The sequence below is a fragment of the Aspergillus ruber genome, assembly GCF_000600275.1.
Source record: "Aspergillus ruber CBS 135680 unplaced genomic scaffold scaffold00064, whole genome shotgun sequence".
In the NCBI taxonomy this organism is placed as follows: domain Eukaryota; kingdom Fungi; phylum Ascomycota; class Eurotiomycetes; order Eurotiales; family Aspergillaceae; genus Aspergillus; species Aspergillus ruber.
Window position 1 is genome coordinate 3,444 of NW_024467360.1, and position 27,441 is coordinate 30,884.

Here is a 27,441-nt window from a genome sequence, read left to right on the forward strand (position 1 = left end):
TACGAGTGATCAGTGCTCGAGTTCAGGTGATCAAGATGTGGCCAGAGAAATCTCATCCACCCTCAGAGTATTCGAGGGACCTGATATCCAGCGTGCACCGTTCTCAAAGGAAAGTTTTGTAACTTCTTCGTAATAGACCAATTGCTTCCTGCACACTGCTACTGTACATAGTTCTATCACAAGCACGGACGTGTTGCTGATACTGAAAACAATGAAAGGATAACGAATCGTTCAATTCTCCAACCAAGACGAGGACATATTCATTATAGCATCGTTGCCCAGTACGACAGTCTAATTGTTACATTCAACGACTAGTGCCAGATGTCCTAAGAATCCGTAGCTAAGTCCATTTTGCACATACCCAGTGTGTATCACAGAATTACAGTTTTCATTGAACTCGTTATGTTTGAGTATATTCGTCTTTGCTTTCAGCGTAAGCCAAATGTTCCATTGGAATCGAGTAATAAAGTTGTTTGACAACTAACCCGGTCTATATGATAATCTGACAATATCAATACTCGAGCAAACAAGCGAAAACGATGGATATTGAACAAAACAATATATTTCAAGTTATTTCTCTTCGTCCGAGCTTTCAAGCAAATACCCCAACTTCCCCTTAGTATAGCCCCCTCACAATCAACCTCAATCATCCGAGCCCATTCTCGTGTTAACCACACATATTGGTGCACAGGTGAGACGCTCTGATTGAGACCATCATACCTCATTAGATAGAATTCATGCTAATACATCATCCTTTCATGTACACTATACCAAAAGTGGATATTAGGGTGTCGATATAACGCGACGCTCTCGGATAAATGCCAGCGGGAAACTTAGAGCTCTTTTTTTATGTCGCGAGGCTGGGTCGATTATGTAGAACAACCATGATATAGTAAGTTCCCATCCAGGCGCTTGTATGTGTTATATTCAGAAATTTATCATTTCGTAATTTTCTGTCTCATCGATTCTTTCACGGCATTCAAGCAAGTAGTCGAATGTCAGAAACTACTTTTCCCCATTAGCGGACACATATTCTTATGTTTCCCGTCCTTCCAATCTTCCTTCTGACACTCCTTCGAACAATACTCTGCAACCTTACAACCACTGCATCGAAGGAGCGAGACCTTCCGCCTATCACACCTGAAACAAGAGCCCTTCTTTAGTTTCAGAGACGCAAGTTTCTTTGCAACCCCATCAACTGACCCTGCGTTCCGCCACTCATCCAACTTATCTAAATCCTTCAGCTCGAGCGAGCGCTCCACGAATGGAACGGGAAAGGAAGGCGCGATGGCGGCTCTCACGGCATACTTTGAAAGTTTGTTCCAGATTCCGGGAAAAGCTGTCTTGTAACCTGAAGGAAATTTGCCTCTGCCGCAGGAACAAAGCAGTTGCTGGCCGAACTCGACGGAGACTGGGATTTTACCGCTGATCCTGTATTCGCATGACGGCTTGTGGTTCCAGTCGCGACATCTCTCGACCATGGCGGGTAGGGCGTGCTTCCACATGCAAAGTTCATCATTGTCAACTATAATGGACATGACGCCCCGTTGTTGCAATTTGTCGATTAAGGAAACCATTTGCGGCATGATATCCATCGAAAGCGGAAGAACTGCGGTATCTAGGACAATATGTTGACAAGACATATCCAGACGGAGAGAAGAGATGAAGATCAACACGTGAACGCCACCCTCCTGGGGATTATTCAATGCCAGGACATCATGACGTGGTACCCCGTTGATACCTGTGGAGTGCGAAAACAATGAAAAGAGAGAATCCTTGAAATTCACACGGACATCACCGGCATTCGCCCCAGATGCCATCTGAATCTCTCGTGTTTTGCGTTCTCCGAAAGAAAACATGTCCGATACACGCGGAATAAGCCATGACATTCCGGCGGGATTCGTTCGACTAAAAATTGGTAATACGTCAAGTGAGACATAGTGTGGTGTGCGAAGTCCAATCGATCCTTTCTCCCGGATCATAGGGTACAAACTGTCCAGACGGGCAGCAAGCTCCTTCTGAGCTGGCACAGGTGCGATAAACTCAATATAGGACGATTTTCGCGCAACCCGAGTCTTGCCACCAACAATGGTAATTGGCATTGGGAATCGGACTTTCTTGACTAGCACACCTGTATCGAAGGAAACTGAAATCTCATATGAGGAGACCTGCGAGGTTTGAACGCCGGCTCCAGACCGTAACACATCCTGCAACTGCCCTGGGAAGACATCGACATGCGCCAAAATATTTGCCAGCTTTGATTGATCAGGTGTGAGTTGTGCCTGGAACCGGATTGAAGTGATTTCCTTGCCAGAGTCAGGCGGTGTTGAGAATGGCTTAGCATTCTGTATGGACGGACTGGCGCAGGTGCCTGAAAAAGACATTTGCGTAGACATATTGGGGCGATTCTTGGTGATGTAAACATCTTTACTGGCAAGGGTTGACTTGCTTATGGCGAGTTCTAGACCAAGCTTGTCACTAAACATGGCAAATGAATGAGGGCTTTGGTTAAGAGTGAACATAACCTCAGTTGACAGGTCAATCTTTTGAAGAACCACGGATGCTGGGACAACGGCAGACACAATCATGGGTGCAGTACCATCCCAGTTGCTCTCATCTTCCTCAATCTCTAAAGCGAGATCCTCGGAGTATTTGGCCCCTAACGCTTTCAAGTGTCCAAAGCCGGCTTGTATACTCAAATAGAAGCTCTGAGCCTGAATGTCCATGGCCCGAAGGACCATTTGTACAATAGGACTTCCGCTCTTGATTGAAGCCTTCTTGAACAACCGCAGGTTCTCACGTGGAACAACCATCGTAACACACAACGACGAAGGTAGATCTTCCCAGTGGCGTAACGGACATTGAGGATGACTGACTGCTGCTCGCGAAGGAAGTTCAGTATCAATCATAGGACGCAACCTCAAAACATCCAAGTGAGCTATCATCTCTGCTGCATAGCTCGCACCAGCTTTCATGGAGGTATCATTCATTATCAAATAGTAGAGTTTGCGCATAAAAACATCCCAATCAACCATACTCCGTCGGCGCACGAGACTAAGAATCGCGACAAAGCTTGATCTCGTGTGGTACCCGTATGTCTTTCGCTGTAGCTTGTCCACGATACCACTCAGCCAGCTTGTCGGGTCCTCATCACAAAACATTCCTTTGTAAACTTGAAGCAAAAGCCCAGCAAGCTCCTTAGATTCAAATGTGAGAGACGGCTGCCCAGTTGGATTGTCCTGGATTGCTGCGCTTTTCCAGTGAAGGACAAATCGTGACTGTGTTGTGGGGGTGTCGGGTTCGGATCCATCGGCCATATCCAGCGTAAACCTTTCGTCGAACCTAGAAGTAGCAGTTGTGCCCGTCCAGATCTCCACCGGATCAAGGCCAAGCAAAAGCGCGACTGTTGGGATATCTCCATACAAGAGATTCTTTTTATGTTGCTCCATGTCCGTCTCGCGTTGCACCAAAACTTCAGTTGATAGTGTGGATGTCGGCTTTGGTTTCAAGAGAGGACCGGCAGCGGTAAGCAGATTCAGATATCCGAAATGGTCTGCCAGGTTGGATGTGTCAATAATGTCGAATGACAATGGAGCGGCAGCGCCTGCCCTCTGCAGGGAGTGGTCGACAGTGTCCAGTATCAAGGGCTCCCACGTTTGGAAACTACGATAGCATCCAGCACTGTTGCTTTTGTAAATTTGTACGTGCTGGAGAGTGTGACAGAGAGCCATAGCGTCCGTAGTAACGAAGCGTAATGTCAGTAATGATGCGGATTCACGGAACGCCTTGCTAAATGCACGAAATTGGTCCAGAGCGACGCTAAAACATGCACCAACTTGTTTCGAGTTGGCCTTATTCGCCTTCAGCGGCGACTCCCCTGAAAGCCCAACATATGTCGTAGAAAGATGGTAGCCAATAACGGGATCCGTCCCATAGTGCAAGATACATTGAGGGTTGGTTATGTCGAACATGGGGTTGAGATTTTTGGGTCTCGCTTGGTTGAGCTTGGATAAACCACTCTCCCAAAAAGCTTCGTACGAAGCGTTGATGTCTTGGAAAGCGGCATCAGTGCGAGGAGCTGCTGATCGAAGACCTGTAGTAACAGTATTGTTCCCCACTATGTCCTTCTGGACCTCTTTTGCTTTTGTAATACGAAGGTGGAGCCTCTCTTGTTGCACTTTAAAGGAATCTCCATGCGACGGCTGCAAGGCGTAGGATTTCCAGAGTTTCGAGACACGAGAGAAGGTGTAGCTATCGCAGAAGCGAAGGGTAGCTCCATATTTTCCGTTGTTCCATCTGTCAGCTGTAGCTGCTACCTTCAATAGCTTTGAAGCCTGCTCTCGAAGAAGGCTCAAGGAATCATCATCGACAAGAACATGGTAGTAGATATTCCATATCCGCTCGGCATTTTCGCCTTCGAAATCATCGAGAATTAGTGTGTACAAGATGATGTTTCGAGCTATGGACAACTTGTCAGTCCACGTCCACAAAGCAGGCACAAGGAAATTCCCACCTAAGATCTCAGCTTGAATATCGCAGCATGTGAAGTCAAATTTGCGATCTGTTGCTCCGCGTTAAAAACTCTCTAGCCAGATCAGATCTAGATAACGGACCCTTTCTCATGCTCATATAGACAGAGAAGAGGACATTTCGCACGTCCCCACACCCCAGTAGCAACGCATCCACATTTTGATCAGGAGGTACTGGACCAGTCAAGTTGACGGCAGGAGTATTCCCAGTAGCGTACAGAAACGACGTTGTTAGGAGATGCGTAGGCGTGACCATGGTGACGACGGCGCCTGTTGGCGAAGTAATTGTTGTCTCGAAGGAGATTGATCTTTTTCCTTGTTGGGTAGTTAGTTAACTTAGACACGCAGCTTATGTCAGCATATCTCGCTTCGATCACCGGATACGGATAAGTGATCAAACAATGCAAACGTGCTCAATTATATGCCGGTCTTCTTTGAAATTCGCATGGCTACCGCAGTTGAACTTGCAGTTATGTGCCGTTCCTGGTAAATTTCTTGCACTATCAACCAAGAATCTTTCCGGAGCCGCTGGGAAGCAACAGATACTAACATATTCGGAGCAAACTGCATCTCTAAGCTCAAATCCCAGTTTTCCATCGATGCTGTTCCAATGGGCCCCATCATGGTAATACGCTCTGAGGGTTCGTACGACAACATAGCTATTAACAATTCCTCAATGGAAGCCATTTCCCTGAGACTGAATTCGTACGTCGTTGGATCCTCCCCTCGCCCCATCTACTTAACTGGTGGTACAGACTCCTGGTATACAATATGTGTCTACCCTCCACGATCCGTCCTTATGGAAGTGCTGTGTCTTGCTTTTCAATCGGTCCTACCAGTGGTCAGGAAGAGGTCCCAATGTGCTGATCATTTCATTAACTGTATCATTTTGATCCGGGTAGAAGCCTCCAAAAAACCTGCTTTGACCAAAGGTTTCATATAATAGGTGCCCGAGAGTCCATACGTCGACGGCCTGGTTAATCGGTTTATAAAATATGTATACTGATGGAAGAAGTAGGGTTGAGGTGTGTACTTCTTTGGGTGGTTCATTTTTGAAGAATGCTCCGCCAAAATCTGAAATGATTAGCCCGGCATACTTGCACGTGCTAGGAGCTTTAGACTACCTTGATCCAACACGAGTATAATATTCCCTTCAGAGCAATATTCAGAAATATTAGCGGTCAGGATCTTCGTGGCAACAAATTCTGTGTCCCTAGCAAGCCAAACTGTTGAGTAACTTCCGTGACCCAACTTATAGACCGCCTCATAGCGCCTGTCAAAGCGCCTATCGCCGATGCGAGTTGGATAATAGTCACTGGAACCATAACTTCGAAGTTTCTCAACCCTTGCTCCTCCAATTCTACTTTAAGGAGGGAAATGGTTGTGCTGACTGCTGTCACGGACTACGGGCATTCACCAGCAACGCAAGATGTTTGTATACTTTGGCCTGTTTGAATATAGGGCGGGAACCCCCTTCGCACAGTAGATAGCGCAGCGCTGGCAGGCCCAGCTTCTTTCTTTCCTTCTCCATGTTAGTATTTCGATAAAAAGTCTACCAATAAATTTATATTGTACGAGGTCGTCACAACTGCAGCTTGTTTTGAAGACTGTGGGAGTGTTGCGACATTGGGAGATGTGTAGACGTGCGAGAGCAGAATAATATTATGGGATTTGTTAAAGGTATATCCAACAAAGATATATCCCGCAGCTCTGTGGAAGACGATAGCGGTACCACTGTAAGCTAGAAGCAATGAGAAAAAAGATCGGATCAGGATAATGTAGTTGATAGACCCAGACACTATAAACCCAAGTATTTGAACTCATCCTCTACTCCCAACAATTCACCTCAAGTGGCTCACAGCCTTAGGATTCACCTGGTCTATACGTAGTAAATAGTTGAGTCCAAAGCAGACTCGAAATGTAGGTTATACATGCGGCTCAGCTATCGAGAACCGACGTGATGCAGCAGAGGAATACATCCTCAGGTACTGATGCATCATATCAGGCATATTTATTAGATCAGTCGAAATTGATCGCAATACTAACAATACATTTTACCCGAAATGGCAGCAGGTTACACAGAGATAGGATATCCGAGCACGCCATGGCCGTCTGACGAAGAATGAAAGGTCAAGATACCTCCACGTCAATATGCTGGCTACCCTAGCTCTAATGGTGGATGTTTTTTTTATTATGGCGCTAAGTGCTGGGGCTAATGTTACAAGCAGTGCGACTGTGATAGTTGATATGTTCCAAGCAGCCGTATGTTGATTGGCTCCCTTGTTATGTAATTTCAATACGCTGTTTGCCAAATAAAATATTTCCGGGAGACAAAAGTCCTCTGCAGATTTTGGCTATCCAGCACAAGTACCATCAGTGCCCAATGGTCACATGATAGTTGTTTGCTTGCCCCTCCGAGCGAGGCTGAACCAGACTCAATATGTACACCCCGGTCATTAAGGAAACCGACACCGTCAGGGAAAAGCCTATCTATCCCTGGCGAGAACGCTGTCCAATAGAATTTTCGTTGTTTCTTTGGTACCTTTTTATACGCATTTCTCAAACTATGGCTCTTGTGCAACCGTACCTTCCAGATCTGAAGGTAGAGCATATATCCAATCCTACGGTCGACAAAGTGCTTGCCAAATTAAGCGACTGGGTCACCTACTCCGCACAGTTTACGACGGACCTGGAGAACCTACAGAGATGTGTAGATAAAGACTTTGCTGAAGTCGTACAACCTCTACTTGACGCACTTGGCCTTCCCGAGAAGGTATGGAACTAGTTCAGCCATACATTGCTAATCTATTTCTAACACAAAGGTATCGATGAAGTTAAAAAACCAGCGCTGGGGTTGTGGCATATTTCGCACCGGTCCTGGACGAGCACAGCTCCGTAACTCAGCCGACACAATGACATATCTCGTCCCCATTCGCATCTCGACGCCCGGTCCACTCACGTTTGGACCCGAATTCAAGGTCGGATGGGCTTGGTACATTCCCACTGAGATTGAGATTGGGCCAGGATTGACGGCTCTGCTCGTCTCGGGAATATAACGGAGACTGAGGCACCCAATTAAACTGTCATGGTGTAATTCGGTTTGTTTGGGTAGATTAATGGACCAGGTACACAGCATTTGGACGTAGCATGAAGGTTGATCTGGACGCCGGATGGTCGTCATATTGCTGCATCGAGGTCGATAAAGAAGACATTTGTATATATTCTGTAGCAAGATAATCATCACGATTCGTCGTGATGAAATCAACATTTGAAGCAATTACGCCGTTATATGTGTTCTCAATAACGGCTGAAACGTCCCATGTGGTACGGTTGGTAGTCGGTTCTTCTACATTCATTTAGCCACACCTTCCACATTCTAGTAAGTGCTCTTACCCGAAGCGGCCCTTGATACCTCCGCGCTAGAGCTTAGTGTTGAATCTCTACTTCTCCAACGAGGATCACCACGACATCGCCCCTTCACCAGATGCTCAACCATATTCCGCTTCTCAGCATAGCTTTTATCGCAACTAGGACACGGGTACCTCGTCTCCTTGTCTAATTTTTACCTTGGGTTAACTTATGTGCGACAATAGTAGTGCTTGAATTAGAATACTAACGGGTCTCCATATGTCTTTTCAGGCAAGAGGTCTTGCCAAATACATTTTTGCAAACTTCGCAAGGGTAGACTGTACCTGGTTTCCTGCGTGCAAACGGGTACCGATCTTTATACTCTCTAAAGTGCTCTTTGCATTTAGAACTAGATATGAACATGTGGTCGCGGAGGCTGTCTTTGGCTCGAGATCCGGTGTATAATTGGTCGCAGGAAAGGATAGGGCAGACGACTTCCTCGGTATGTTGAGACATAGTTTCTATAAGTTATAAAGAACGGTAGGATATATAGGAAGAGATGTTGAAGGTGTGCCTTTGGAATATACAAATTGGAACTGACTGATGAGAAGAGTCAGCACAGAGAAAGTTGCTCTCTATTTATGCGCAGAATTCAACACCATCTGGGAACTTCAGAGGCACAGCGAGTCCTTACTGACTTGTGAATTTCATTATGCAGAATCGACAGGCTTCAGTCAGTCGTGTGCAACATTTGCTATAGTTGTTGACGTATAATCGTAAGCTTTGACGGTGCTGCGGAAATAATATCCCGCCAATGATGGTTCGATAGCCAGTAATTAGTCGACTATGCAACGCTAGTTAAATTACTTTATCCTCCCAGCATCGGCGCTAGCACGTTGTTTGCTTTGAATTGGCCATCTTTGTGATTACAGTATGCAAAGTGAGACAGGGAAGCCGGTAGTACTGTGCTCGAATTGACCTCGAAGTGCTGCCCACATAGTACGGCGAAAGTGGCAATATCTTTTCGCACCGCTCCTCGACACCACGGACAATCAACAAGGACAGGTGTTCAGAGCTGAGTTTTCGCTTAGAGGAGTAAGTTTTGTTTTGTTTTCTGGTTTACACTGGGTGATCATGCCGTATAGTACTCCGTACAAATTGACTGCCGGTATCCTGGTTACGTCGCTTCAAGTGTGACTGTCTGATTGAGGCGCGGCTGGGCAGCTGCCTCAGGAAAGGAAGGATGGCAGCGTAATCTTACTGTGGCTAAGCTTGCTGCGCAGTGGAAGGATTTCCGGCGCCAGGATTGGCAGAGCCCAAGGATAGCCGGACATGCACGATTCGTTGTCACTGCAAGAGCGGCAGTTCCTGTAAGGAACCGGCGCAACCAAAATCTGATATGGTGGTTATTCAAACTAAGCACATAAGGACAAAAGGGCCGGATATCTGATTGAAAGTTACGGTTGATCCGATTGGCTAAACAAGGTCGAGGCGCTCTACGGTCTCAGATAAAAGGCAGCCTTTTCTTGAGCGTTGCACCGTGTCCACTCTCTTGTGTTGTTTGTGTCTGTAGAGTCCTATCATCGACGCTATAACGCTTTTTTTTTTTTTTTTTTTCAACTGTCTTTGAATTCAGTTCCAAGTTGCGGAAAGGATACCGGAAACAGCAGCGTATGATGTGAATATCAAATATATGAGGTGTTTCCGGGAGACATTAGCGCATGGAATTAAAATACAGTGTTCACAGTTGTTTTCTCGATAGTGATTGAGCTGACATTAATTATCAGATCTCTTGGCGAGGGGGATTTTGTGTCACAATATGACTTCATTAAGCGACCAGCTCATGCTTTGTAGTCTGGCTGCTATCACAGAAGCTCGTCCCTGTTGAGTCCGGAATCAATCAATGCCCCGTTGCCAATGCACCTCTCCACTCACCGTCCATTAGAGATCATTATGTTCTTTATCTTGTTCTTTAAGCCGGCTGCAAACATGAATGCCATTGTAGAAGCTTGGATCTTCCAATTGCATCTCGGCTCGATAGGCTGCGCCTGCAGCACCGACAAAAGTAGGATCAATCTGGTCGCGCATGTGAGCTTTCCAGTCTTTGGGAGTTGCTAGGCCCAAAGCATCGCGAAATCTACCCATGGCAGGCTGTGAGAGTTCTCCACTCTGGATAATTGCGCATAGGTCCTAGTGTTATTTCTAGGATATGTTTCGAGATGAAGCTTTCAATTAGTTATACGGGTTCCTCGCTTCGAGTCTGATTGCTCTATTTCTCTCTTATCAGCATTTCATTTTTGTTTAACATGCGCCAAACCTATCGTGCCTACCTGTACACCTGCCGTTTCTTCATTGAGTTTGTATGTCTGATGTCGATCGTCAATGCAAGTACCGTACTCTGTTGTAACAGCCAGAGAGGTTCAACGAGTCTCCATGATAATCGACATAGAGGATTTTATACAGATTTTCCTCAATATCAGTGCTCCGAGGCACTGACACCCAGTCCGACGCAGATATTGAAACCATATGCCACCCGACCAATGTTGATGAAATGACGGATATATCAATCATATTCGATGGAGGTCGCATTTGCGTATAATATAACATCGAAGACATGGCAGTCTGCAATAGAATCCAACCCGTACGGGATACTAGCAGCTGTGATATCTATGGGACATCCAAGGGTTTCTGTCGCTTCATTTTTAATCTGCTGGAGAAGAGAAGAAATAATCTCGACAGACTCCGGGGGGTAGTTTAGGATCTCTTCCGAAACTGGTTTCAGCTCGCCGTCTTCTGTGATATACCAGTTTCCTTTACTTATCAAATATCAATAAGTCAGTAATGCTTTTTGGGATTTGGGAGTGGTCAAACGCCTAATCACTCACACTCACTTCTCTTGAGTCTGCGAACAGCTGTGTCAGATGCTACTGATATTCGGGAGATGTTGTTTTCATGAGAGGGACCACATAAATTGTGTTATCAAGGTATGCTGTCATGCTAAATTTGTCTTAGTAATTCGTCAATAGAAATTGCGATTGGGGGGTAATAATGCGCGAATCGGCGTCCAAACCTTACACTCAGCGCTTTCAATATATATATCAGCCGACTCAGTCGAACCTCTATAGTAACTGGATATTTTTCGACTCACATATCCGTCGCTAGCTACAGTAAATGCTGTCTATTGTAATAAAAAGATAACACACATATTGCTTTAGCCTGATTGTTCACTGCGTCGAGGATAATCCTAGTCTTCGACCGTAGTGCGGAATCAGGAAGTCATATATGGAGAGGGTGAGCTTCTAGGAAAGAGGTGCGATAGTATAGAATGGTATTATGTATGAATTGATATATATAGTAGAAGATGGAATCTGCGAGTTCTCTTTTAAGAACAACGCTTAACTGTCACATGACTCCTAGATGGACGACTAGTTTATATATCCAGAGAGCAATGCAGAAGTTATCATCCTGCTATACGCTATACAAAAGTGGAGACCTGCTAGTAGCCGGCTTGAGTATCTTCAACTTCTCAACTACAGCCACGACGTGATTGGAGAGTGTAGCAAGCTATTCAGTTTTTCCTGGCATCCGGGGTACATGCCATGCTCACATTCATTATTCCCGAGTTTGGCGTCGACTCGATGTCGAACAATCGGCATCTCTCCATGCGAGTACATTGCTGTGAGACGCGAGTATAACTTCAGTGTGGGTGTCGACTGGGCTGCTCAGCACCACGAACGTCATGAACAATAACAATACCCCGGAAATTGTCTGCATCACCCACATCCATGTCTCACAAAGCACTTTTGATATTCTTACCAGATGCCTTCTTCCCGCATACTGGGCGTAGCGTGCTCGCTCGATTTGAAACGGTTACCACGATGGTGGCAGGGCATGCGAGCTCTCGTTCAACGAGCAAAATGCTGGAAAACAGCATCTTAAAGCCGTACTGCGTTACCCTCTGTGGCCTCGTGGCCCATTCCCGCATGGTGTAGTCATTCAATGAATGAGTGCTGGTCTGCTTCAGTCCGGAGGGTGAGTGCTCGTTCGACCGGCAAATCGTACATTGCCTGTGCGAAACCATCAGGATTGACTCGGAGTAAATTGGCATGCTGCAACAAGATACCTGAATTGTGCTTGTAAGCGAAACAGTACTCTGTAGACAGTGAGAATGTTGAACCATGTGGCACGTTGACATCTACCTGCATTTCGACTTCTGCATACAAGACGTATCTGTTCTCGCGTGTCAAGTCATCTATGTGACCCAGGGACTTGCAGAGCCTGGTTTGCTAGAGCTATGTGAGTGAATGCAACAACAGTATCCGCGCATATCCGCTTGTGGAAGACTCGGAATGTTCACGCTCCGCGAAAAATGTGCGAAACCATCAACCGACTATGCGAGACATGCCAAGGCAAAACACTTTGCACAAAGCCTCATGATGCTCTTGAACAGATATCGCAGAAGATTCGGAGCTTGGGCGTAGCTCATAGCCAAGCGTACGCCGTACATTCGTCGGCTATTCTCCTTTGTGGTGAGGACAACAGTATGCCGGACTTGGCCTATCACCACTATTCAAGCTCCCACGCACCATGGCAGACACATCAAACCTCGTTTAACCCACATTTGGCAGGTAACGGCCCGTTCTGGCCCCTGCTGGTGTACAGGCTGTCGGAAAGATTACAGGCATCACCGTGTCTCCGATAAACGCGTACGCAATCGCTTTCTCGGGTATATTAACTTCCATCGAGCGGCATACTCCGTACGAAGCGTGGGATTCAGAGAGATGGGTGTGGTTTTGATCGCCCGACAGATTTGTCGCGATGGCCGTCGGCGGTCGTCGATGTTTTCTCTGAATTATGAAGGCTGATGCATGCTTTCGACTGCGTTCCGTCGTGGAACGAGTTATTTTTTGGGAAAGTATCTACGAGTCAGGTTGTCTCGGGTTTAAATTTTACGTTCAATGGTGTTTTTTAGTGCCGGGTAAACATATATTAAATAATTAGTTAGCGATAATGTAAAAGTATAGCTAGGACAACCAGGACCACGTATCAAAACGCGTTCTTCTACGGAAAGATATCATTCTTTCCCTACAGGAGAAGGCTCGTTTTACAATATTTTCACGATTACCATGCATAAATGGTAGAAATTCATCTGCATGAAGATTTCTCCCGCCAATAGTTAATAGTGTCAATAATGTAAATATATATCTGGTGGCCGAACTGTCAAATTATCCGAAAATTCAATGCCACAAGCACGCAATTATGCAATATGCCAACATGGACATTGTAGTATTACTCCATACTATACAAAGTACTTTGCACAAATATATTGTTAACACACGATAACAACCCGCAGTTAAACCTCGTATAACTCGGCCAGAGCCTCGTACAAAGTGTTATTTTCGCCACCACTCAAAAGTCGAGGATCAATTCCCCACTACCTACCTGCAAAGTGGGAATTGATTTCCACTTGATTCCCACACCACTCTCCAGTCCCCCAAATTCCCTCAATATACAGTAAAGAAGACCACACTCTACGTCAATGGTCATCCTCAAGACCAACCCCAGCTTCACGGTGGCGAGTTTCCGCCTAGAGCTCGCACCATCCGTTCCCCGCCCCGTCCGTCCATCAAGCATCTAGACCAACGGCCGGTGGGTGTAGACAGGGAATGCTTGGCAGGTGGTGTGTGGAGTGAATAGTACCCTGCCAATCTGGAGCAAAAGCGCATCGTCGTGTGGGTGGAATATCATTCAGAAGGAGCTGCAGCTGAAAGCAGGGCAACTGTGTTTGCTCGCTTATCTGCGAAGTGAAATGCACGAGTTTCCGTTTTGGGGAAATGAACTGACCTACAGACGTAAATAGTACTGTGCAGATACTCCGCACGGATACCGTATGTTTATGTGATACGCAGAGCTGTTGATCAGTGCATCTGCGCCTGCGCCCTGGTAGCATACACCTCGTCATCATGTATGTTGTGTATTAGAGAGCCTGTCAGAGCTGTGAGATAATGTATATGATTGTTGAGGTGCATGTGGGATCAGGCAGACGCCATTGACAGCTTTTCAATTCGTCGGGAGCGATCTGGGCCGGCTGCGTCTAGATTCGTGCATACTCTAGAAAAGGAACCTGGACAGGCTTAGCTGTACAAATTGATTGCGCAGCTATGTCATTGTTTCAGTTGTAATATGTAGTTTTGCCACTGGTGAGAATTGGAGCAGGTCCAGAGCACAGTGCAATTGAGCAACAACGTCCAAAAAGATGAGCAGACAGAGCTCTCCACCAAGTGCGAGCCCGCAAAGACGCTGACGCCACTCCATTTTGAAAGAGAAGAAGAGATTTCTCGACCAACGCCACACCACAATCCATCTTATGCAGGCCTAGACGCTAGAACCTTGAACTGCTCAAGCCTCCCGGGAGGCCATTCCTTCCGCACATAGCCTGCGTATCGAAAAGGGACCTCAGGACGCTGTCCGATTCAGTTCCTAGGAACAAGGTTCCAGAGTTTAGCCTGACGCTCGAAATGCCGAAGTGATGCCGGGCACTGAATGGCTGGACTAGAACCATCCGTGGGACTGTAAAAAAGCACGCAGTGGGAAAAGAATGAGCTATCCTGGATCATGGCATGCAGTGTTTTCATTCGCCCACAGAGAATATTAAGTTAACTTGCCACCACCCCAGAACAGGTTGATGCTGCATGGACGAAGTTTGTGATTATAGTGGTTTTGAGATCTCGTTGGCCAAAGATGCAGCTTGACATCTCGTTGAAACGACTCGAAAGAGTCGAGTAGACGATAAGGTTGGTCTACTTTTTGGGTGTTTGGATCTGAACTGACACGGGGTGATGGACATGAGACAAAACTTTCTGAGAAAAATTTTTTTCCCTACGAGATTTCTTTTTCTACGGGACAGGGTTGAATCTCGGCTAGATTTTGAATTTCCGAAACGCCCGGCTGGAAGTTTCTTTGAAATGTCAAGTCAACCTTCAGGTACCCATTCAGCCACTCATCTTGCGCGGGCAAACACTGACTCGGGGTGAACTCGGACCTGGTCACCCTTATCGCGTCATTATACCCAATCGCGTAGGCGTTGAACCGTAGGACCCCTATTGCACGTGCATCAGGGTAGCTAGTACCCACGAGGTACCAGTAGATATTCCGTGCATCCCACGGGGCTACGAAAGCAGCCGGTGTCACTACCATATTGGTTAAGGGATCGATGGACGGTTGGGCGGTTAGGGGAGAGGGCAATTGCGTAGGTGTATTATCTGTCAAGTTTTTTCTTTTTTCCCTCGGAAGACTCCATCGGCCATCACGTGCGCCGCCAAGTTCGTTAGTTTCGATTCAGTGTCCCAGCAGGCAATAGACAGAAAAAGGAAAAAAAGCGCCAATTATTAGATCTGACTTGTAACCCAAAGAATATAATAGACCCATCACGCACTATCCAGTCTGCACGAATTGATTGATCCAAATGCGCACATACTCTCACACCGCTCGGACAACCAGGCCTACCGAGGAAGAACTATCGGCGCCCCGGGACCCCGATAGATTTTAACCGGGATTGTATGGTGGGATGTTTTTCCCACAGATAACCCGTTAATCACCTACTCCGGAGTACTCCGGGTGCCGAAACAGTATATTATTTGGTACCGAGAATGGCGAAGCCCATTGATTGATAATGATAACTCGGCTACGGAAATCTGATAAGGCATAGAGAGTTCTGTAACCGAACGTTGCGTAATGTAACCCGAGCCAAGACGGGTCCTGATGATCCTATGGGGACTTCGGCTTGGTGTTAACATTCGGGGCAGGCAGCAATCATTAGGGATCATTGGGGGATTGCCCGGGGTTAATATACCGTTGGATACGGAGACGCCGGGTGTGCAAAAAGCGTCGATAAATGTACACCTTCATAGTACAAAAAGAATACGGTAAACAATATTGGACACGTTCACCGACCACAAGCCAGTTGGAAACCTCACCGACTGCCCTACAGTAGAGTTTTTCGGTCCATGAGTTATTTTGTCACTATGAAACCATTAAAACCCAATAAAGTCATGCTGTGGGCCTCGGCTTGAAAACTAGTCGTTGATCGCCCCAGTAGTTACTCTGTAGGATCCCCAGGCTGACGAACCGAAGTAGGTCGGTATTTCTCGAATTAGATGTCAGTGATTGACAGAACCTTGGGGGTTTCCTCTCCCCTTTCGTCGGAGCCCCTTGGAGACCCGTTCCGTGGCCCTCCGTGTACGTGTACGGAGTGTACGAACTCCGTGTCGGGTTTTAGGAATGGTTTCAGCGGAAGAGGTGAGCGGAATCAGCATATCAGCCCTGGAAAATTGATATATACTATCGATTTGGAGAAATTGATGGTGTGTATTGCTTTTTTTTTCTTTTTTTTCCCCTCGCTGTCAGCTCTTATCGCTGTATACACGTTGGTCTGCGGAGTACTCGGTGATCCATACTCCGTGGCCAAAAAATAGGGGCCGAATGCCAAGCCTTGCCAAGGCTACGCCAAGAAGCCACCGTCGCAGGCCCACGTGATCTTCAGTATGGGTCCAGCCCTAAGTCGCCGATCAGTGACGATCCTGCGAACACGTACGGCCACTTCATCTGGCGGTGGTTTTGCTGCTGCAGAAGGATGCAAAGGATTTGTTATTTATGGACACTGAGGTATTAGATTGCGTGGAGCACATAAAGCAAATGAGAGAGTGTGTAAAGCATCGATGAGCACGTTGGAGCCCTCAAAATGACATAATGTCGAGAATAGATAGCTGGGATCATCACTTTCTATGATCATCCCTCCGTAAATACTGTATTAGGGAAAAGAAGGGAAGGGTCCAAACAGAAAAGAAAAAACAGAAACTCAATTTCGATAGACTCTAAACAGGGACCAGATTGTGACATTCGCCGTCTGCGGGCCTCCTCCGAATAATGTCTATCAATGTTCTAGGTTTCCGATTAGCTGACAGTCACGGAATATTAGACGACGGGATAATTGCAATTTGGCTGGCTGGTGTCATCCAGCTTAGTTCAGCTGTGATGAAAACCTGAGCCAAGCTGAACGATGGTTTGACCCAGTGTCCCGCTCATATGGAGAACGCGCAAACGCAATAGGGTCCTCGATGTACTCCGTAATTTGCAATTTACCGGTGGATCGTGTGCATGATCAGGGTGCAGTGTCGGCCATATAAGATGTGAAGGCGTCCCCTTTTTCATATGTGACTGCGCAGGATCTGTAGAAAACGTGTCGTGTCTTTGACCAGCGGAGATTTTCTACTTCTGATGGTACACTATGGCGGATTCGCCAGGATCATCGTATGTATTGATGTCTCTTTTGACTTCTATTGAAGTCTCTTTCCAGCCATACTGACTCTCGCATAGCCTCATGGAACAATTACTTCGCCTCCGCAGTGAGGCCTCTCACCCGGACTCTGCTCACCACCTCTCCGCCCTCCTCTCTTCGCATTCCGGACCCTGGTCCCTCCGTCACCTCCTGCCTTGCTTCCACGACATCTACAAAGCCCTCCCCGAATCCATAAAGGCCAACAACGATGAATTCATCACCCGCCTCCGCGCACAAGTCAAGGCAGCAACCCCGAATGTCGCCGAACTGATTGGGACAGACTCCCGCCCCGGTTTCATCGACGTCAGCACTGGACGAAACCTTACACATGGCGCCATCCGCCAGTTTGTGCAGAACTTCCAGTTGCCTGTGGGCCCCTCCCGCCATGGCAAGCCTCGCGTCGCTGTCATCCTGCCTAACGGCCCTCTCATGGCAATCGCTGTTATTGCCTTCGCGAACAAGTACACTATTGTGCCTATGGCGCCGAACACGGTGCCGGAACAGTTGCATATGGATATTGATCAGGTGCAAGCTGATGCTGTTGTCGCGCTGGACGCTGACATTGGTAAGTTGCAACTGGACAACGGTAGTCGGCCGGTGTTTGGTGTTGAGCCACTGGAGGACTTGACTTTCCGGGTGATTTCTGCGCAGAACACTTCTAGTGCTGTTGACTTCGCCCCGAATGTCCGGGATGACATCGCCATTATCCTTTTCACCAGTGGTACCAGTGGTAACAAGAAGCTGGTTCCTATCTCAACTTACAACCTCATTGCGGGTACCATGGCCACCATGGAGTCGGTGGAACTGACGGAAACCGATACCTGTCTTAACATGATGCCACTGAACCATGTGTACGTCGCCTCTCTCAAACCAAAAACATAGGAAAATACTAACAGCAGCAGCGGTGGTATCCTCCGAAGTATCTTCTCTCCCCTTCTGGCCGGTGGCGCCACAATCTGCTGTCCTTCTTTCGACCCCAGCATGTTCTGGGATGCCGTCCAAAGCCCTCACATGACACCCACATGGTACTACGCCACACCCACGATGCACCAGATGATCCTTGGAGAAGCCGAGCACCGCCCCGATGCTGTCAAGCAAAGCGTCATCCAATTCATCTGTAACGCTGGTGGTGGTCTTCCGCCAACGCTTGCCGTGCAGCTCCGCGACACCTTCCGCTGCGTCGTCCTCCCCAGTTACGGTATGACTGAGTGCATGCCTATTGCTGCACCCCCGAAAAACTACACTCTTGATCGCCAGGGAACTTCGGGGCGGATCGTTGGTCCTGAGGTTGCGATTCTCGAGGGCGGCAAGCCCGTTGCGCGGCCCGGGATGCTCGGTCACATCTGTGTTCGTGGATCGCCTGCATTCGAAGGTTATCTGACCTCTGAGGGTAAGATCGATCTCAGCGCATTCGATGAATCTGGCTGGTTCGACACTGGCGATCTGGGATACCTCGATGCCGACAACTACCTGTACATTACTGGTCGCAGCAAGGAGGTTATCAACCGTGGTGGTGAAATTATCTCTCCCGTCGAAGTGGAAGACGCCGTGCTGGCCGCGGCCAAAGATCCCAACTCTCCGTTGTATGGCCGCGTCTCTGAGACATTGGCTTTCTCTGCCCCCGACGAGGTCCTGCAGGAAGTCGTCGGTGCGGTCATAGTTACACCCCCCGGCAAGACCAGGCCGGATCTTCGCCAGCTGAACGAAGCGTTGCACCCAATCATCCACCAGCCCAAGTGGCCCGCTGTAGTTGTGTACATGGACCGTGTTCCCAAGTCGAACAACAAGATCCAGCGTATCAAGCTCGCTCAGCGCTTGGGCTTGGAGACTCTCACTCCGTCCACGCCTCTCGCCGACCGTCACTATGAGGCTGTCTGCCCGCCCAACGGTACGCCGCTCAGTGCATCCATCCCGCAGCAGCAGTGTGTCATCGACGATAACATCATCCGCTCGGTTTTGACTGAGATGGCTGGCACCCCCGACGTGCACATCCAGACACATCCTCGCGACGGGTTCGCGCAGGCTGTTCTGTTTGTCAATAACCCTGACGATAACCATGTCACACCCGGTGACCTTCGCGACCAGCTCGATGGCTATCTCATCCCCAGCCGCATCACTCCCCTCGAGGGTCCCATGCCTCTTGATCCCTTTGGCAACCCCGACCAGGCCGCTATCGATGATGCCATCCGCGCCCGCAACTCGGACGGCGATCTGTCGCCTATTCAGCGTCGCGTCCGCGAGATCTTCGCCGCGGCCTTGTCTTGCGCCGCAGAGGACATCAGTGCGCTTACCGACTTCTTCGCCGCTGGCGGTGACAGTCTGAGTGCCGGTCGTCTGGTTTCACAACTCCGTCGCGAATTCGGTATCTTCCTGGCTGGTGACATTCTGTTCCATAACAGCACCGTTGGTGACATGGAGCACAAGATTACCGAAGCCGTCAACATTAAGGCTGCCAAGGGCGACGACGGGGAAGTCGAGCTGCCCGGTTGCGAGAAGACCTACAGCAGCACGAACCCGATTCTACTGGTCCTGCATCTGTTCCCGGTTATGTTCTTTGCTCCCATGAAGCGCGCGTTTCAGTGGCTTCTGTTCGCATACGTCATGGCTGAGTGCTCGACCCGGTTCCCCATTCGCGAGGTGCTCATCGGTCGTCTTGTTCTGATTGTTTTGGCTGTGTTGGCCGCCCGTGTTGGTGGCTCCATTGTGTCTCCTTTCTGCGGTATCATCTTCAAGTGGCTCGTCATCGGTCGCTACAAGGAGGGCATGTTCCCCATGTGGGGACCGTACCACACTCGCTGGTGGTTGACCCAGAAGGCGCTACAGGTTTGCGGAAAGGGTATCTTCAACAACTACAACTGGTCGCGCATTCTCTTCTACCGTCTGCTCGGAGCAAAGATTGGCAAGAACGTCACTCTCGCGCCATCTGCCAAGATTGGTGAATACGATCTCGTCGAAATCGGTGACAACGTTGTCTTGGATACCTGCCAGGTCCGTCCCTTCGCCGTGGAGCGTAACACCTCCATGCTTCTGAAGCGCATTCGAATCGGCAAGGATTCGTCCGTTGGTATCAAGTCCATCGTCGCCCCTGGCGCTGATATTCCCGAGAACACTTGCATCGGTCCCAACTCGTCCAGCTGGGAGCTCCAGGACGCTGACGAGTCAAACCGCGACTTGCTCACTTCTCGTATCCCCTCTCCGCACTGGATCTGGACCTTGCTCATTGTCGAGCCGATCAAGATCCTTGTCTGGGTTGCTTCCCGTCTTACCTGGATGGGTGGTCTTGTGCCCATGGTGCGCCAGTACCCCGTTCCCGCGGCTGATATGTTCCTTGCTACGCTGGAATGGTTCACCCAGGGTCAGCGGATTGGCTTCCACATCACTGCAAAGATCTGCCGTGCTGTTGGTGGTCCAATTGTGCTTTTCCTCGCTATCTTGATTTTCAAATCCTTGCTCGATCTCATCTGCGGCAAGCCCAAGCCTGGTCCCGCCTCGAAGCAGACTACCCGCCAGAAGGTGCGCAGTGCTGTGCTCGCTCAGATCTTGCCCGCTGGTGACATCCACGAGCTCACCCGTCTTGTTGGTCGTCACTATGAACTAGTCTCCATGGCTATTCGTGCTCTTGGTGGTAAGGTTGGCAAGCGCATCTACTGGCCCAGTGTCGGTCCCGCCGTTCCGGACTTCGACCTTGTCGAGGTTGGTAACGACGTTGTCTTTGGTTCTCGCTCGAACATTGTCACTTCGGATGGCTACGGCCGTGATCGCGTTGTGATTGGTGATGGCGCCATGGTTGGTGACCGTTGTGTTGCTTTGCCCGGTGTTACCATCGGTCGTGAGGCTATGATCGGTTCTGGTGCTCTCCTTCGTCGCAACGGCGACTACCCGGCTAACACCGTCTGGACCGGTAGCAAGGGTGGTGATGCCGTTCAATTCCCTGGTTCCAACACCCCAATGCCTAGCTCGACCGCCCCCACCGTTGTCGGAAGCAGCAGCAGCAGTGCCAACGGCGACAGCGAAGACGAGAAGCGCGCCGGCGAGAAGACTCCCAACGAGAAGCAGGCCCCTATCAACTCCAAGAACAAGACCATCGCCGATACCAGTGTCACTGAAAAGGATACCTGCAAGCCCTTCGGTCGCGCCTTCTACCGCCACGAATCCAACTATTACGTCCTCCGCATCTGGCAAATTGTCATCTATTCCGTCCTCTCCGTCGTCATCACCACTGTCTACTGGCTCCTCCCCGTCCTGTTCTCTCTCTTCGCTCTCCGCGCTGCCATAACCCACAGTGACGCCGCCGGCTTCCAACAAGGCCCCTGGCGCCCATTCGTCCTGTACGGCGTGCTCGCCGCGATCCTCTCCGGTGTCAGTGCCGCACAGGCCTTCATCGCCCTCGGCATCGTCATCACCATCAAATGGATGGTCATGGGCCGCCGCAAGGAAGGCACCTTCCACTGGGACAAGAGCAGCTACAACCAGCGCTGGCAATTCCTGCTCTCCTGCGAGACCTTAATCAAGGACTGCTACGGTGGCGGTCTCCTGCCCATGATCACGGGCTCTGCCTACATCGTCTGGTACTACCGCCTGCTGGGTGCCACAATCGGAAAGGACTGCTCCATCCATGCAAACGGCACGCCCAACATCTTTTTCACCGAGCCTGACCTCCTCACTCTTGGTGACCGGGTCGCCGTCGATGACTCCAGTCTGGTCTGCCACCTGAACTCGCGTGGTGAGTTCGAGCTCCACACTTTGAACGTTGGGGACCGGAGTATCATGCGTGCTGGATCGCGGTTGATGTCCGGTGCTTCGATGGGCCAGGATGCTTGTCTTCTCGAGCATACTTTGGTCCTCTCAGGTGATCATGTTGAGGATGGGAGTACGTTGCAGGGATGGCCTGCTGAGGGCTTTGAGGGGAAGCGTGCTTAGACGCTTGGACTTGATTTGATTTTCTTTCTTCCGGGTTGTTTTGTTCTTTTTATTGTTATGAAAAGTTGATATCCTAATATTTGTATATAGACCTGTTGGATTTTGACGGTACTTTAATATCTTGGTGTTAATATCTAGATCGCCTGCAATTCATGATTTATGATTCAAATATCTTTCTCTTGTAGACTTATATACTGTATTCTAGTGGAAACTTGTATATCAAGGTGCAGTCTCTATAAGTGAATCTCTTTCTCCCGTTGGTCTTGAGCAATTCATTTACTGACGTCTGTGGCCGTATGTCCCATGAACAACTTATTGCGTTCCTAGGCCAGATCATCATCTACCAACTGTTATCTTCGCTTCGAACATTTGCGCTGTTTTCTCAAGAGGTCATGAACGCCAACGCATATTTACTGTTGAGTTTAAATCTCTGTCACATTGCGAATGTCGATGCGCACTAGAAAGGGTGTAAACCAGCCATGGCCCCGGCTTTTCAAGCCCGTTGGACGAATCAGTAGCCCAGGACCAAAAGAAAGAGGCATTCTTCTCGTACTCGTCAATCATCTGCATACTAACTCTCAATAAACGCTGGCTCTCTGGGTGATCCTAAGGAGGTATTTTTCCTGCATCTATCGTCAATATTCCAAGTACTGGAATAGTGTGCTGTTCCTGTGGACAATGACTGGGATATGAATTTTGCGACGAGGATGCCATTGGCCTAAATACCTCTTATCATATCTTTAAAATCATATTGCTTGCGAGGATATGCATCAGAAAAGGATGTTGGCCAGCCATCGTCCGCGAAGTGAGACTCAAATGTGGAGCAAGCCCAAGGGAGTGGACTCGTCAAACATCTGCATTTCAATCGGGACTCTTATTGGAGGCAAAAGAGAAGGAAAGAAAAGAAAAGACAAAACACGAACGTCTGTCGTGGGGTCCTCTACCCAGGCGGAGCAAAATTGCTCTAACAATACATAGTAGGCTTCAACCTTGGTTTCTACGCGTATTCAACCGAAAAACGCCTCAACGTTTCGTGGATAGATGGCTCAGGTCTTCCTCGTGCTCCAGGTCCCCGGATCGATGGATTTCCCGTGTTTTCGAATCATTGTTTGGATAATCTTAGCTCAAAGCCTGGGTTCGTTCTAAACTATTCGCAGCGTATATCTCGTTTGAACAGCGATTGATAAATAGCGAGCACTTAGGGTCGTTTTAAACTATATTTGCGGGATCACCCAACCACGGTAATAGTACGGGGATTGCGGGAACTCGGACCATGGAAATTATTTTAGTGGTATACACTAACCTAGAGTTATAGTGGAGGCTGTAAGTGCCTGGCTCACTTAAATTTGGGCCGCATCGGTTGCAACAATCTTCAATGTGGGCTGTGGTGGTGCTGTATGTTCTCCCTCTGAATTTGAGACTATGCAGACACCAATTTCAGTGCTTACAGCTGCCAATGATTTTGGAACTGAGGTTCGCAGACTTGACAAACGTACCAGACTTTACAATCCGACCCCATGATTGTTCATTTTTCTTGGTGCTCGTCGAGGTTAAGCTCACCCACAGGGACAAAAGGGTATGGGTGGAAGGCGTACTCCTATACATGAAAGTGGTGTTTATGGCTGGTTTCGTCAAGCACCCCTAGACCGGACTCGATGATGCTCATATCCTTCCACGTACCCTCTCTCCGGTTTATATGCATTCGGGCACGTCAGTTGTGAGTTTTGAAAAGCATGCAGATGTGCTTGTTGGATCAAGGCCTGGTAAGTGGAATTGCGTATTCTCCCCAATCACCAGACTATGAAAAACTCACGACTGTACCCTTTGGCAACTTTGTAGGCGATGATTTTACCAATTTGTCGAAGGTGGCACGTTTATGCTTTCAACCGACGGTGGCCCGAGAACGGCCAACTCAAAATCCGAATAAAAGCCAGTGGAATACATTAAAAAGGTTTAACGAGTGGAAATTGGTATATACAAGTGGTGATGACGGTAATTTGGGAGCGAAGTATTTGACCATGGTACAACAATTACCACGTTTGTATCCTTCCTCTCATCCATAACGAAATCCAACTTTATTGAGCTAAAGCGGCGCAACAAGACATTCTAATCCATATATCACAAAGCAAGATATTTTATTTCTCTGGCCAGGGCCATTCTAATGATCATGATTCGTCCGAGAATTATTCTTCTATACACCGCTTGATACACCTACATTAGTTACGCATTCCTGGACAGAGCGTAGAAATCAAAAATATACAGCGATACCATGCCATTCACGCTAGGTAATGTTTAGTTAAGTATCTTTCGAGACCAGCGAGGCATAGTCTGTTCAATTATAGAAGCCGACAACCTGGACTAATGGTATTATCTGCCCCGTCATCCTCTATCTCAGACTCAACCGAATTATCATCAAGGCCCCTTTTTGTCGTTAAATATCCTTCCGATTGATTCCTTAACCAGAAGACCCATGTGGATTTTGTTCTCTTTGTCGCTGCTGATGATACTGGCTCTGAGTTGCTCCTTCTTGTCTAATTTTTCTTGTTGGAGATGTATGGCTCTAAACTCATGAGCGTAATTAACTTCAAGGGTGTTTTTGTTCAGCTCCATTGCCTGGATCTTGTTTTTTATGTCGAAGTAGAGGTCTTCCAACTGTGACATGCGTAAAATATCTTGCAAAACTTCTGTCAGTCTCTTGGCTGCGAGGACTAGCGAACTGACGTCCCTTGCTGTAATTGGTAGCCGGTGAACTGCTATATGTCGAATTTGACGAATTGTAGCTAGGAGTTTGTCTAACTGTGAGCCCCTCAATTGCAAAGACTCATAGGGAAGTTGTGGTGACCACCTCGCTAGAAACTTCGTCCACTCGGTGAGCTCCATAGCTGCGGCACAATCCCATTCGTGGTTTTTGACTTCACAGGGTAACCATTTCTTTGTAAAATCAAAACAGCATTCTTCTAGGACTTGTTGGATACCTGATAAGACAGAATGCTGAGCACTATATGGAAAGTATGATGGATAGAGCGAAGGCATGGATAATCTTGGCTCTACAGCAGATTCAGGTGCTGTCTAAATGTGAGTGACGAAGGCTCATCTCATAAACTCACTTGCTTACATGAATTATTATATCCCTTGATCGGAACATGTGTATCAGCAGGAGCTTGTAACTCAGCAGGCAGCAGCACTGGGGGAACCCGTGTCCTCTCACTGTCTTCATGGTGAGAAAATGTAATTTCTTCAAGTATACCTGCTGCTGAACGGGCTGCCTCGGCTTCAAAGGCATTGCATTTGACCTTCTTGGCAGGAGACGGAGTAAATAGATCGGGAAATTTTGTCTTAGCTTTAATATCTGATTGGAACACTTGCTCTTTTAAGAGGCACCTAACGATATTTGTGACCCTGTTGACCTCAAAGTTCGGGATTGACGTATTAAGTGCAGCTTGGTGCTTCGTAATGCGCTTCTGTATGGTCTTTGGCTTTTTGGGCAAAGTATTGGGACCCGTGAAGATTGCCTTGCATGCGAGGAAGATCTGACGCTTTTCAGCTGCGGAACATGTCATGATGGAAAGGTGGACAGAAATAGTATTTTTTTCAGAAAAATAAAGTATAATGAAGGAAATTTGTATGGAGGGTAATACCTAGGCAACTTAAATAGGGCGTTGTAGTTGTCACAGCCTCCTAGTGATTATGGGAGCGTTTGATCTCTTTGTTTTCTTGGATATAGGGCTCCAGGCTGGGACATACAGTAGATAGCTCACAAAAAGCAGATCTTTTTTGTATTCCTTTCTTTCTCATGCTAGCGTTTCAAAAGAGTCTACCAATGCTACATTCTTGGTTGAGACCGTTAGAGTGGACAGGTTTCTACTGGAAGGCTGCACTAATGGGCCCTTGATATCAAATTGTAAGACCTTCCCCAGCAACTTTGAAATTTCAAGCTACGGATCCGCCGTTTATAAAAACTTGACGTTAATGAGAACAATAGAAATATGTGCACCAATAGACTCTTTCTGTCTCTCCCCTTTATTCCGCGCAGTTGCTGCTCCCTGACCAGTCACCACCTCGTCCATCCATACCCGCACAAGATCTATCAAGCAACCTGCTACAGTGCTGGCCATTTTGCTTTGACAAAGCAGAAGGATTTGCAGGGATTTCATTGACTATAGAGCTTTTTCAACAGCTGTCCTGAAGACAAAGCTCTATGAGTCGAAGAAAAACAAACATCTGATCAAAGTATCTGGGATACTAGTTCTTCGGAAGCGAAAATTGAGCACCACAGCTGGCTTTGTTTAGTATCAAGAAATGAGGTTCCATCTGCCCGTTACGTCCACTATCTGAAGGAGTAGGCCACCGCCACCGTGTGGGTGCTCAATTTCATAAATGTGAAATATTCAGACTTGATTTGACCTCTCTGCTATATCAAAGACACCTATTCCTTCCCTTTAACGTCTGAACCTTATCCAACCACAGTGCTGGGGTATGAGTCTGACACCAGGCATTTATCGCAAAGCTTGAACAAACACCCCATGGCACTATCATCAGCCAGGTAAATGATTGCAACTATCTTCATATTATTTTGTTTCAGGTAGACAGCGCGTTTAGACACTTAAAGACTGTTGTTTTTTTTTTTTTTATTGTTTTTTTATCGTCGTGACTCCTGAGTAATAGCATAAGATAAACCGATAGGCTTTGGTCAAAAAGAGAACCCGCTCTGGAACACCAAAATCAGCACCCACGAAAAACACGTATTTTTCACGCGTTAATCGACCGATAGGGGCCTTCTGGCACCTATAAACCACCATGGAGGCACAGAGACCCCGTGGTGGTGATGCCACGGTGCCAGCCTGTCCTGCGCACGTGATTCCCCACGTGACCCCCACGAGATATCTGATAAGGAATAACGTTGGACCGATTAGGCAAGTTCCACCGACCCGATTATATAGGCCAACGTGTACGCACATTTTAGATAGACAAGCACCCAACCAGCTATGTGTAGGTATACGCGTTAATAGGCAATGCACCTCTCTCGTTAAAATTGGACCTCTCTGTATACGACCTCGTTAGTCGCGGATAATCGACTCCTCCGGACCTCCGACCCCCGATCCCCATTTCAAACATAGCTTCTCTGTCATGTGACATCACATGACCAATCCGCCGTCTGAGCTCGCTGAGATAAGCTGTTTGGTTGGAGATAACGAGGTCGTAGGTCGGAGGGCCCCGCTTTAGCGCTCGGAGGGCCCCGGAGCCCCCTTACCGAGTCCCGCTAAATCACATGACCCACTAACATTAGCGAGCCCTTTCAAGTACCAC

At 48.0% G+C, this 27,441-nt stretch overlaps 7 protein-coding genes across 7 annotated transcripts; 2 read left to right on the forward strand and 5 right to left on the reverse strand.

Annotated features, from left to right (window-relative positions):
• Positions 1-998: 998 nt before the first annotated feature.
• On the reverse strand, positions 999-4,785 carry EURHEDRAFT_519395 (uncharacterized protein; the record flags this gene model as incomplete). The annotated part of the gene is made up of 3 exons (XM_040786784.1): positions 999-4,459; positions 4,514-4,561; positions 4,614-4,785. The coding sequence occupies 3 exons, from the start codon at positions 4,783-4,785 to the stop codon at positions 999-1,001; spliced, it is 3,681 nt and encodes a 1,226-aa protein (XP_040633768.1).
• Positions 4,786-5,026: 241 nt separating this feature from the next.
• Positions 5,027-5,610, reverse strand: EURHEDRAFT_552159 (uncharacterized protein; the record flags this gene model as incomplete). Its single annotated transcript, XM_040787549.1, has 2 exons — positions 5,027-5,264; positions 5,287-5,610. A coding segment is annotated over one exon (249 nt), but the record flags the coding sequence as incomplete, so codon positions are not given.
• A 2-nt stretch (positions 5,611-5,612) lies between these two features.
• On the reverse strand, positions 5,613-5,870 carry EURHEDRAFT_468048 (uncharacterized protein; the record flags this gene model as incomplete). Its single annotated transcript, XM_040785230.1, has 1 exon — positions 5,613-5,870. A coding segment is annotated over one exon (258 nt), but the record flags the coding sequence as incomplete, so codon positions are not given.
• A 1,608-nt stretch (positions 5,871-7,478) lies between these two features.
• Positions 7,479-8,589, reverse strand: EURHEDRAFT_333675 (uncharacterized protein). The gene is made up of 4 exons (XM_040778373.1): positions 8,572-8,589; positions 8,147-8,477; positions 7,923-8,084; positions 7,479-7,875 (listed from the first exon to the last, which is right to left on the reverse strand). Exons 2-4 carry the CDS (start codon positions 8,391-8,393, stop codon positions 7,643-7,645), a joined length of 642 nt encoding a protein of 213 aa, XP_040633771.1. The 5' UTR covers positions 8,394-8,477; positions 8,572-8,589; the 3' UTR covers positions 7,479-7,642.
• Positions 8,590-10,089: 1,500 nt separating this feature from the next.
• On the forward strand, positions 10,090-10,578 carry EURHEDRAFT_333683 (uncharacterized protein). Its single transcript, XM_040778374.1, has one exon. It carries the CDS (start codon positions 10,184-10,186, stop codon positions 10,430-10,432), a length of 249 nt encoding a protein of 82 aa, XP_040633772.1. The 5' UTR covers positions 10,090-10,183; the 3' UTR covers positions 10,433-10,578.
• A 6,585-nt stretch (positions 10,579-17,163) lies between these two features.
• EURHEDRAFT_552178 (acetyl-CoA synthetase-like protein) lies at positions 17,164-22,595 on the forward strand (the record flags this gene model as incomplete). Its single annotated transcript, XM_040787550.1, has 5 exons — positions 17,164-17,186; positions 17,253-18,065; positions 18,111-22,084; positions 22,225-22,242; positions 22,462-22,595. The coding sequence occupies 5 exons, from the start codon at positions 17,164-17,166 to the stop codon at positions 22,593-22,595; spliced, it is 4,962 nt and encodes a 1,653-aa protein (XP_040633773.1).
• Positions 22,596-24,546: 1,951 nt separating this feature from the next.
• On the reverse strand, positions 24,547-25,694 carry EURHEDRAFT_382301 (uncharacterized protein; the record flags this gene model as incomplete). The annotated part of the gene is made up of 2 exons (XM_040779516.1): positions 24,547-25,199; positions 25,250-25,694. The coding sequence occupies 2 exons, from the start codon at positions 25,692-25,694 to the stop codon at positions 24,547-24,549; spliced, it is 1,098 nt and encodes a 365-aa protein (XP_040633774.1).
• Positions 25,695-27,441: the final 1,747 nt, after the last annotated feature.

Coding starts and splice junctions, on each gene's coding strand:
- EURHEDRAFT_333683 (XM_040778374.1), top strand. CDS start 10,184: ATGCGCCAAACCTATCGTGCCTACCTGTACACCTGCCGTTTCTTCATT.
- EURHEDRAFT_333675 (XM_040778373.1), bottom strand. CDS start 8,393: ATGTCTCAACATACCGAGGAAGTCGTCTGCCCTATCCTTTCCTGCGAC. Junction 8,085..8,146: donor GAAAAGACATATGGAGACCC/GTTAGTATTCTA, acceptor GGTAAAAATTAG/ACAAGGAGACGAGGTACCCG. Junction 7,876..7,922: donor GGTATCAAGGGCCGCTTCGG/GTAAGAGCACTT, acceptor AAATGAATGTAG/AAGAACCGACTACCAACCGT.